Raw genomic sequence first — 12,238 nt, 5'->3', positions numbered from 1 at the left:
GTCATTTGCAAGGCTTTGTCTTTGCACTTAGGAACAAAACTTCAGTACATTGTCTTAGTAGAATTATCTAGCAATATAGGAGTATGGCATTTTTTAACTTCTGGGGGTGTTATATGTTCTTACTTTTAAAATAACTTCATGAATTGCTTCTCAATTATATTTGGAATTTTTTTAAGCTACAAGTGACGATCACTTTTTTGTATCGCAGCAATAACCATCAACTTTGAACACTTCAGAACAACGGGAAAATAAGAAATGCAATATCTGTAATCCACATTAAATCTGATTGTCTCATTTTCACAAGCTTTGTGCAATGTTCATTAAGAAAGAATGACTCTTAATGAATGGGATCTTGCTCAAATTGAAATAAAAAAGTACCTAATTAGTACTATTATCTCAACCAAAAGACTTCTCGATTGGTTTCTTCAAACCCGTGATCATTATTAGAACTATTACACAGCCCTTAATTCTTAGTGATGTAATTCCTTGAATTCTTTTCAGAAGAAATGCCTTGGAAATGCAAAAGAGTATTTTAAATGTTTTTACCTTTTATGACAGACTTTTGACATTGTAATGTGGGCAGTTTGCTTATCCAGTATGGCATACAAATATCCTTGCAGCCTTTTATGAATACCAAATACTGCATATATAGTACATATCAATTAGATATTTATAGATTTTTATAAACAGGGTTCAAATAGTATTTTAACAATGTAGCAATATATTCCATCTACGTTTTAAATATCAATTGTTACTTTTTAAGTACTTTACTTAATATCAATTGAAATATTGCAATATGTATAGATTACATACAGGATAACACTTATTTCTGGAGCATTGACCTGGAATAAAATAAAATAGCCTGAACTGGTTTATGATTATGAACGTTTTTTTTACAAATAATCAGAACCATCAACCACCATGTTTAACCTGCGCTTTATCACATTGCACACTTTCAGCTGAAAGAGCTGTGTTTATCAGACCTCCAGAACCAGTGACATCATGCCCACATCCCCCTGCATGCTCAACCCCCTCCCACCACCCCTCAGAAGCTGTGCCATGCCAGTACAGTGCAGGGACTCCTGCGGTCAGGGCTTCCAGAAGCCACACTGCCCTGGCCACACATGCTCTGCAGCTGGACCACCTTCAGTTGCAGCACAGACGTTCAGTGGGAGGAGGCTGTCTTTAAGGTTAAGAGGAAAAGCCATTTGTGTAATGCAAACATATCATCAGGCTGGGGCTGGCAGCGTTGTATGCAAATTGTTGCTCTTTTGAAGAGAAGTTATAATTAATGATGTAGGAGAGGGGAGGTTTCAGGGGGTTTTAACCACTCTGCTTGTTAAAAAAAAACTATTGGGAAAAAAAACTGTATTGCCTGTGATTATACGGAGTTACAATGGTTTTCTATGTATTTCTCCCGCCGCAGAACCCCAAATGCTGACATGGAGGGCTCTCTTCGTAGCAGCTTTTTACTGAGGTTAGTTCTTTATGTTGTTGTTGCAGGCCAGATTCATCTGTTTCTTTCACAATTTCAAAATCCATTTCAAATAGAAAGTGTGACTAAGAAAAAGAGCCGAGACAGTCCAGCCGACGAATGTTTTGCTGGTGCAGGAGACAGGTTGTCCATGGCCTCGTGCCTGCCCCTCAGCTGAAGGATGCCATTCCTGCTCTGGGGCAGAACGATAGAACGCACTAATATTGAAATCATGATGGCATGATGCATGTCTCAAAACTTGAAGTTAGTTGAGATCAGTCATCTTTAGAATCAGACGTGCTTGTTTGTTTCCCACTCTCAATAGTGGTGCTGACAATAAGGGTGGGTAGGCTTGACTTGTCGTGCATTCTGATTGTTTCTGCTCTCACATACAAAACGCAATGAGGACAGAAGGCACTTCCCTCCATGTTTCTAATTAAGAATTCATTCTGTCATTACTCAGAGAAAATAAATACTAGGAAGTAAAATTACCATTTACTGTTCTTCTGAACTATCTTATAGACCCTACTGTTGCACCCTAATTAGTCGTATCTCATTAAATGTGGTGGCATCCTCCTTTTAAGCTAGTGTCAGCCAAACTTTACAAAACCTAATAGATTTTCTTTGATACCATTGCTTTTTTCACCTTAATTGATTGCTTAAGTGTAATGAAGGTCATTTATTTGATTAAATTTTCACTGATTTCTTTCAAACTTGACCAGACTTAATTGAATAAAAGAAATTATGATGCAATACACGCTACTTTGGGTTAGCTGTTGATCAGATCTAAAATTGCCAGAAGGAACCTTAGACTCTTCTTTGTCAATACAATTGCTGTGGCACCTAGGATATTTAAGTTATCGTTTTAAGATGGTATGGCTTCCTAGAAAAGATCTTGGGTATAGATGGAGCATACTGAATTTTAAAATAATATTAATAAAATAAATTGCAAGAGGATGAAATACAGACATTTTACTGTGCAACTACTAGTAAACTAGGTGCCTTTAGTTTTTTATCTAAACTTAGATAATGGTGGTAGCATTACCCAAAGACCTAAATCTGCATAATAAATGGAATCTGAGTTAGAGATTGTCTAACTACTTGAAGAAACAGCTCTGAAGCATGGAGACCTTGGAAAAACACACCGCTCTTTAATGATTTTCATAGATGTCACAAATTACAAACATATTCTGTGTATCATGTATGTGAAAACAGGTGGCACAATAAAGATATGTTAAAGAAGCAAAACCTTAAAACCACTGTAAAAGATGACTTCATGTTATCTTGTTGCATTACATTAAATTTTCCTGGAACAAACTTTCTCCAAATCAGCACAAGTGGTATGATTTGTTGTATAACTTAATGCTGCTCTTCGGAATCCTTATCATTATTATACAGGGATCCAGAAGCTTTGATTTGGACTGAACCAATGTAAATAAAGTATACTTAGAATGAGTTCTGGGTATATCTGGGACTGCACTGCCTTTGTTAGTGATCTACAAAACTATTTGGACATGCTTTCCTGGCTGTCACATTTCTTATAAATTGTGGTGCTCAAGATGGCAAAGGTATGTAGTGCCTTGTTAACAGAGCTATTTTATTACAAGAAGAAAGGGCCAGAGCTTTGCTTTTAATAACCAGATTCATAAAACTGGCAGTTTTAATTTGGGGAGCTGGAAATGAATGATTTCTGTTTCTTTTGAAGAAGATTTGGGCCCAGTTTATCTTGACCCTTTTAATAGTGCGGTGTTCTGAAGATTAAGTGGTCTGTAAAGTTTTGATCCTGTTGGCATTTTCACGGTGAACCAGTTCCAACTATTGTGTTGGGCGCGACTGGAGGTTGGGATAAAAAAAACAGTAACAGTGCCTCTGGGAAGATCTGTATGCAGTTCGAGGACAGTAATAAAGAGATTATCTCTTTACCTGCGGCCCCTACTCATTGCTGGATTCAAGGCTAAAAAAGGGGTCTTTATGTTCAAAACAAATAAAATCCGACATAAACGACAATGCTGGAATGACTTTTTAAATCTTTCATTAGAAAATAAAAAACGTTTTCTTTTATGGTCACTATTTTTTTTAGTGCTCAACTAGTGTACTGTATACTTGTTATTTGTAACAAATAGTTACACAGATGTACAAATAGCACACAGAGTATATATGCTTTCTTACAGCATCTATACTTTTTTGTGGCCATAAAATAATAGATGCACTAAGCTACAAAATAAGTAAAATCTCATTTTCTCTTAAAATATAGCTTGAAATCACGTTTTTGTTCCCACGGCAAAACGTCTGTACAAACATAGACATTCTTAAATAAAATGAATATCTGTAATGGCCCATGATGTATTTTCCTAAGCAAACAGTTTTTTTTTAACTAATAGTCACAGTCACCTGGCAGCAGATTGTTAGAATATCCTACAATAATGTCACAAACTGGTGTTTTGTTTGATTTGAGCCACCTGTTCGAACAGCACAAATTTCAGATTTGGCTTTAATTGCTATATTAGGATAACTGGCTTTGGGCGGAGGAGTGGAGAATGGATAGCAAACACCTCCTAAATCCACCAATGACTGTTATAGCAGAGTAGTGTCTGACAAAAGTTTAAAAGAAAAAAAAATCCAGTCTGACCTTTGGCTGGGATAAAAGGCTGCTTCACAACAATTTTCTTTTGTTCTCTGTTTAAGCCATTACTCAAAAAGGAGACTCCGATTAATCTAAGTAAATGCATCATTACAGTCCTAATCCACATCCTTCTGTCAATGTCGGTTTTAATTAAATGAGAAACGCCAGTAGAAAGATATCACGCACAGGCATCGGGATTGGAGGAGGAAAACCTCAACAATCAGGACAAGATTAAAGCAGGCTTTGCTTCAGTTTTTGACCTTTTGCTCAACCACTGTTGTTTGTCTTGAAGAGCCAGGAAAAGGAATATGTTTTTAAGTGTAACACCACAACATCTTTTTATATTAATTAACTGAAACAGGTCAAAGGTGGCTCCGTCAGTAACATTTGTGGGAAAGCATGACAGTAACCCAGGCTCATGCCTAAAGAAAGTAATTTGTTTAATTTAGTGTAGTGGTGAGATCTATACGTTTTATCTTTTTTTCTACAGAATTATTTGAGTTTAACTTTTCTGGATTCTAAGTATTTTGCACAGAGCAAGATAGGCACAAGTAAATGATGAAATGTATATTATTACGTACAGTCTATATGACGAAACAGAATAGCCAAGGCATTTTATGAGAGATACCTGTTCAATTTTGGAAGAACGCAGAGAATCGGTTGGGATTTCTCTTTATTTTTTTAATATGCAAGTAATCACAAGTCCCAATAGCAAGACAGTAAAAGAAAAAGATCCACAAGTTTAAGTCCCTTTTTCATGTGGATGAAGAGGTAAGGACATTTTGCACACATTCATAACCTTTTGTTATTAATCATTAGAGCAGGGTTTCTGTACACTATATGGATCTTTAAAGTGCAAGGGTAAACATGACTTTATTGTCATTCTGAAAACAGCATTCCTGATATCGGTCTGAGAAATCTGATGGGTGAGGATTATTTAAAAAATGCATGACAGAATGTATTAGCTTTATTAATTAAAAAATTAGCCCAGTTCTTTGTCAGTAGATATGTCAGGAGTGTGCGTAAAAAGCTCATTGCTCTGGCAGCCCCTATGGTAATCCCAACGGAGAGGACCTCCTCCCACATCTCTGCCATTATTTGATGTAATGAAAAGAGAAAGTGTGTAACACTGAGATTGTTAATTAATTTAGTCTAACAAGATGAAGATAAATGAAGCACACTGAGGGTCGACTCGATGAAGGGGTACGCTATGCATTTCTGTTCTCCTGCCTTCACAATGGAATAGATTTAAAAGGTACAGTTCCACTTTACGCGAGTGTGGTACAGGTCTGCAGTTATACATCGTGTTTACTGTGGTTACAGTACTTTCACATGTACTGGGTTTACAGTGGAAGTGTTAAACTAGTCACTTACTTTAGATCTTCTTTTGAACCCAAAACTACAGTAACCCCATTCATTAGGCTTACTGAACTGCTGTGTATGTGATATTGAACTACAGTACCATTTCTGACTACAGCAGGCTTAGATATCAGTATAGTTATTTAGGATGCACTATATGCAAGGAATTTCTGTTGTTGCCTATACTGTATATTATTGCAGAATATTGTACTGTTTTAAATGTATTGACATTCTCTTGGGGGAAGGTTCTTATTATTACTATTAGGATTTTTGTATAGCTTTTAATTATTCTTTTATAACTTTTATTACTTTTAAAGTGACTGGTTAGATATGCAGTGTATTTTATTTAGTGTTGACTTTTCGTCTTGGTCTAGATTAATGTGTATTCAGGTATCACAGAAAATTGTGACTGAATAATAATAATCTCATATTGAATATATACTGTCATTGTCCTGTCTGTATGCATTATGCTGTTGAGTTGTTTGGATGAGTTTTTGCATTGGAAGAAAAAGATGTCAGTCACCGACGGCTTTTGAGAGCAATTTTCTTAGCAGACCTTTACCAGCCCTTGAGTGTGTGCGATATTGGACATGCAGAGGACTCTTGTTTGATCACGTGCCTTTACTTGGAAATGACATTTTTACACTTTGTTAGTCATGACTTTTTTAACCTTATCTCTCTAAGCCACAGCACTGTGGAGACAAGAAGCAAAAATGGCCTCTATATGAGGTCAGACCCTCTCCCATCTGAATGGCCGCTGGCAAGTGCAACTTAGTTATTATTTGAGGAAACAAAAAAAAAACAGAAAAGAGAACATTTTTTAAAAAGCCAGACAGTTGTCTTCATCCACAACCTTTTCAGCAAATCAGCAGTCTATCAAGGACTTTCAGTGCAGACAATTCTATATGAGCTGGGATGGCAACACAGACCAATCATTATGGCATCCATTCTCTGGTCCTTTATTTTTCAAGTCCACAACAATAGGTTGTTGATTGTGTGGACAACACCAGAACAATTATGTTCTCTGTTTAGTGGCAGTGCAGCATTTTAATGTCCGTTCTCAATAATGGTCTCATTATTGTTATTCTTAGACTGGGCCTCAGGAGAAGGAATAGTTGCTGGCGGTACGTCATTATTTTGCAAATTTTCGATTAGCTCATCATGTTGTCTATACGGCGAAAATCATTGCTAATTAAGGCAAGGGGGCTCTGCTACCAGCTTTCTAGCTCATGAGTTAAAAGGTAGCACTTGATAGGCCAATAATGTGAAGAAAGGTGGTAAAAAGAAGGATTAGAGCTGTTGCCGTAGTAACTCCAACTTCCATCTGCGAGGGAACAATGGACTTGTGTTTCTCCACCACCTTGGTGTAAAAAAAAAAGAGTTCTGAAAGGACAGGACCCTTTTTAGCAACAAAGTAGAATCGAGGCCTAATAGGCTCTTCAGTGTTAGTTGTTAGGAGAGACCACTGGGGGATATGAGAGATGAAAGGTCAGAACATAATCCAAGGACACCAAAGGTCGTTGTCTCATTTTACAATAGCAGTTTGTTTTGTACTTTCATTTGTTGCTGACCGTCAAGCCAAGCACTGAAGCATATACCTTGCAGCTTGCACACTTGAAACATAAAAGGAAAAAGCACTGTACAGCCTGGTGCAAGAACACAGACGTCTATATTTCAAAAACCCATCTGTTACTTACAAGTTATAAATAAACACAAACTAGAATTATCTTGACGAGTTTAAAGAGACATTCCTCTTATAAAAACTGCCCACAAGACTTTGATTGGACAGCTTCCAGGACACCAGAAAGTATACATTTGTTCACATACTCTTCCCATGGGTAGGAGCTGCTGCAGAGAATACAGGTTGCTGCAGTTATGCATTTGTTTCTGCCATATCATACTCCATTCTGATAACAGACATTTGGTAGATGTGAGCACATGTACAGTCTGAATGTCTTGAAAATTCCTCAGGTTAACTCCTGCATTCTTATATGTGCTTGTGCGGTATGTAATTGCAGCAAACACATTTTACTTTTGATGAAGACATTTTTCTATTTCAAATTAAGTCTTAAAAATCTGTAGCAGGAGCAAAACTCCTCAGAACCTTCTGAGAGATTGCAGTGATAGAAAATCCTTGCAGAGCTATTATTTGTGATATATGTTAGGTTTTCTGACATTGTTATGTTTCTTATTACAACTAGAATATGTCTGTTCACATTAGGCTAATTTATAGTCTGGGCCACTCAAACAGCACTATGGGTTAATGAATTTGGCACTGCTAATTAACTACAATTAAAGACTGAATATTAAACCAGTGACCGAGAAGGACTATAGAGCTGAATGTGCACTGGAAGGGGCAAAAAGTGTAAATGCCTTTAAACCTAATTTTGCACTCCTCTCTCACTTTTTATTTGGAATATATAGTTTTTTATATTTTTCCCAGATTTATGAATCTGTAAATGAAAAAATCCATGATGATATCTAAGAAAGAAGGGCACTGAAATAAACTGAATAAACTGAACTGAAATAAAAAATTCCAGCTAAGAAGTCTTTTTTTTTTAGTGTGGCCTAATGGAGAAATTCTTGATATGATTAGGTCTAATCTGACACAATGTACTACAGCCCTAAAACACTGTCGCTTCTGTTAAGAAAACACAAGGGTTGTTTTGAAATGCTACACAGGTGTTACTTAATGTACAGCTAAAGCAGTTTCTCTCAGAACACTTGTATTTAAGTACTCTTTTCCCATTTTTGTCTTAATCTGAATATTTATATCTACAAGCAATGGGTGAAGTAGATATGGCAATTTAGTGTAAAGTTTGGGGTAGACTGGAAAGTGATATATTGAAGATGGGATACTGTCTGGATTTTGCTTGCTGAGTTTTCATGTTATATGACAAACACTATTTGAAAGCAGAAAATTAGCTCAGTGGAATTGGAAGCTTTCAAGTGGAAAAGGACTGCCTCAAATACCTGGAATAAAACTTGAGTATTTTGTTGTAGCTGTGCAGACACAGTAAGTTCAACACACCTAGTTTCACTGTTGGGAAGAGAAGTCATATGAGCTGCTACAAAAGTGTTCTTGTGTGCTAGGGAAAAATTAAAGCCCCATTTGCATTAAAACACCTAAAACAACAAGCTTCATCTAATGGACATGGAAAAAAACTGCTTTTAAATAGGCTTTAGGAATAACCAAATCCTGTCAGATAAAATTATGAAGTATATAGCATTATAACAAATTAATGCTAAGGCAAGTCAATGTTTCATATATTACTGTGATGAAGTGCTGTGGAATGGGTTGAATCATCTTAATAAGTGGTCTGGAAAACCATGTGGGGTTAACCAGAGTTCTGATAGCATGTGGTACTAGAATCCCACAGACTGTTTCGAAGGTCATGAGTAGTTGGGGCAGCCACCTCTATTGCTGTGAGATTCGTCCCTAACTCTTGTGCAGCAGTGATTTTCTTACATTCAGCCTGATGCTCTCCCCCTTGGATCCGAGCCTTTCAATTTAGATTTCAATTAGTGCCAGCGATAATGTGAGTTTTGTGATTAAGACTTCTGTCCTCCAGGAATCAGACCTCTCTGCTCTGCGTTTTTTAAACGGCAATCAGATGGAATCTGATGAATTGTGCATGTAATTACGGAAGTTATTGAATATTCAGATTGCTAGACATCTAGCAAACCCGAAGACTCTTGGTGCGATATTCATAGTGCATTAACTCTAACTGTATCAAACAAGTGGCCTAGTTAAAACCCGCTCTTGTAATAAGAAGGCCAGTGTACACCATTAGTCAGAGATAATAGCACTAAGGGGAAACTCAATTAAAAATTACACAGGAACATTATGATATGACTTTTGTCTTTATTCCATGATGTAATTTAAGAAGACTTTGTTTGAAGAGTTCTTAATAATGAGGGGTTTACTGGGGGAATTTGAGAAGAAGAAGACTTTTGAGTGAGGCCCTATTTAAAGTGACCATAAATTCAGGTTTTTATGCATTTTGGGTTTTATTTTAAATATCTCTTTATGGTAGTCTTGACCTTGGATTTCCAGAGCACACTTCAGTTGTGTAATTACTGTTACCTTGGCCCACTGTATTTTCAAGGCGGAAAAAAGAAGAGAACCTAAGCCATTTTGACACTTTAAATGATGGCAGTATTTAGATGTGCAACTGTGTGGATCTATTAAACACACCCCATGGTGCATTGGCTTTATGAACCCTCTCAAGAGTCCCAGCATGCATCCAAAGAAAAGCAGTTTGGATACAGTACATAATCACTCCACTGTGGGGTTTTTCCCATGGCCAGGCTGCTGTGTGATGTATTTCACCCAAGATGGAAATGCAGCCCCGTTTTTGATAGGTGGTTAAATAAGCACATTGTTGAAAAAGATGTCATGATTCAGAGTTAATTTAAACACTGTTTTTAGACCAATATGCCTGATAGGAAAATGCTTTCTAATATTTGTAAAAAAACAAGGGAATCAGAAGAATTTGACGTATTTTCTTGAGATGTTCTGAAAGTAAGATATAAGAAATAAAGTTTATCTTTCAGAAAAGCTGCCCCAGTGTTCACATTTGTATTGCTTTGATGTCTCTAGCTTTAACATTAAGAGCATGTGTAGAGAGTGATTTGCGTATGGGATATTGGACCTTGCAATGTTTAATTCAGGAATAATTTAAAAACTACGAATGTCTGGCCATTTCAATGAAAGTGCCATTTATAGCAGGCAGGCTCTTGCTCCTGGGCCATCCCCATCAGTAAGGGCTGCACAGGCTTGTCTCGTTTGTAGCTATTTTTGAGCAGCATGCCAGACATGGGGAATTAAAACTCAGTAATTCCGAAAGCTGCAGAGCTTACATTAAACTAAATAATGTGCAAAGTTTTTATATCTCAAAGCTTCTGGTCACACTACATTGTGTTCTTTTAAACCTGCTGTTTTGCAAAAGATTACTTCTAAGCTCTTTGAATTTGTGATTTAAAAGGTCTTTGTTAAATATTTATACTTCAACAATCTCAATTTGCTGTTGTAATGACACTGGAATAATACAGTCAGACCATCTGAAAGCATGGTAGTTTCATATTGTTCAATAATTCAGTAAAATGTGTTTTCTCCATTTTAAAACATGACGTTGTTTTAAATTATACAGGTCTTTGTGTATGAATGTGTAACAAATGCATTCAGGTTTGATCTCCAGCCTTTGCCAGATGTATTTAGAGACATTGTAGTGAACTAACACTTAGAAATCGTATTGCTTAGAAATCAGAAAATGTCACTGAAGGACAATTAAAATTGGATGATTTTATTAAGAAATATAATCAGAAATGTTTGCTGTGATAATTGACCACCAATTTCTGTGATTCCAGTCTATGGAAGTACATAATGATATTCCTTATTTTGTAAAAAATTTTAATGAAGCCTTTATGTGTCATATCCTTGAATTCTGTATTAATATTGGCTATGAAAGTAAATATTGATATGCCCTCGTATTCTGAAAACATTTCTAAGGAAACCTTTGTGTTTTATTTTCTTTATCCTTGAATTTCTGTATGAATATTAACTTAGCTGTCAGGTAATCACCACTTTACTTGTGATTAGGTTTTACTACTTAATGGAATTAATGTTTGCCAGTACATACTGCTCAAAATGTCACTGCATGTTTTTTTTCATATAAAGTAATGGTAATGTCACAATGCAGTTTACATTGATATAGTTTTGAATAACCTTATATGAATTGAAAAAAAGATAAAGCAAAAAACAAACTAATATACAATACTGTAATCCCAGCAGTTGGGTATTTCTTTGACTACAGATATAATTAATGAGCTCTAATAATTTATTTGAGCTTATTTTGTCAGTATGTGCCCTTGGGTTAAAATAGTCCTTCTGTCTTTTAAATATATTGAGACAGATGTGACTTGAAGTGTCTTATTTTTTCCTGTGGAAAGGCTTAAAGACAACATATTTCCTTGAAATTGCTATCTGCTGTACTGCATTCTAATATTTTAGAAGTTTAAAAGTTTAAGATAAAAATATATTTAAGTAAATTAGAATGAATAAGTAGATTCCTGCTCAGAAACATTTAAAAACTGTAAATATTTATTTTAGTGCAGCTATCTTTGACACATACTGTATATAGGTTATTTATACAGGCTGTACAGACCAGATATTTTACCATGGTGTCTGAATGTACTGCTTTAGATCTGAAAGCAGGTTCAGTGTCCTGAACATGTGTATGCTTTACCCTGCATTATGCATATTATTAAGGTAATAGGATTGGACTTGTTTCCGGCACCTGTTAAGTTAAAGTTAAGTTAAGGTCAAAGTTGGTGCCTGAACTTGTGTAACAGGTTTATTTCGACGTTAGAATAGCATAGTAGTAGCCCGATCACCAACATGGGTGCTAGAACTGGCCTTGGCTGAAGATCTCGCATCTTGTCTCTGATAATACCAGTTTGGGGCTTGATTTCCCTTCTGTTGCCCTTTAATATCTGGCGTATTGCAAAAGACGACCTTTGTTACCCTCTAGCTATTGTTTGCAGATTGGTTGCATATTCTGTAGGCTGTGAAAGACACATCTGCTCCCTCAGTCAGCAAGAAAACTCCGCTGTACAGCAAAAAGCTGGAAGTGGAGGGGTTCCTGATCTAGAGATAGAAGCAGAATCTCTCTCTACTTATCAAATATTTGTCTGGCCTTCACAAGCTATTTGCCTTTGTCTGTTTGCTTTGGTTATTTAAGTCTATTTGAGTCAGATAGAGACTATATTATAGAAGATTG

The 12,238-nt window shown here is 36.2% G+C and overlaps 1 protein-coding gene across 20 annotated transcripts in view; it reads left to right on the top strand.

Annotated features, from left to right (window-relative positions):
- sox6 (SRY-box transcription factor 6) overlaps window positions 1-12,238 on the top strand; it is a 203,705-nt gene that overhangs the window by 47,636 nt on the left and 143,831 nt on the right. For 6 of the 20 annotated variants that reach the window (XM_015338143.2, XM_015338141.2, XM_015338140.2 and 3 more), the window contains one exon: window positions 1,427-1,477. The exons of the other annotated variants lie outside the window; for them this stretch is intronic. In XM_015338143.2, the coding sequence (XP_015193629.1) occupies window positions 1,443-1,477 (35 nt within the window). In that variant the 5' untranslated portion in view covers window positions 1,427-1,442. The remainder of the gene's footprint in view (window positions 1-1,426; window positions 1,478-12,238) is intronic. 20 annotated transcript variants of the gene reach the window in all.

Source organism: Lepisosteus oculatus, chromosome 21 (assembly GCF_040954835.1).
Source record: "Lepisosteus oculatus isolate fLepOcu1 chromosome 21, fLepOcu1.hap2, whole genome shotgun sequence".
NCBI lineage: Eukaryota > Metazoa > Chordata > Actinopteri > Semionotiformes > Lepisosteidae > Lepisosteus > Lepisosteus oculatus.
The sequence above is the reverse complement of the archived record's forward strand: the minus strand, read 5'-3'. Positions and strand labels throughout refer to the sequence as shown.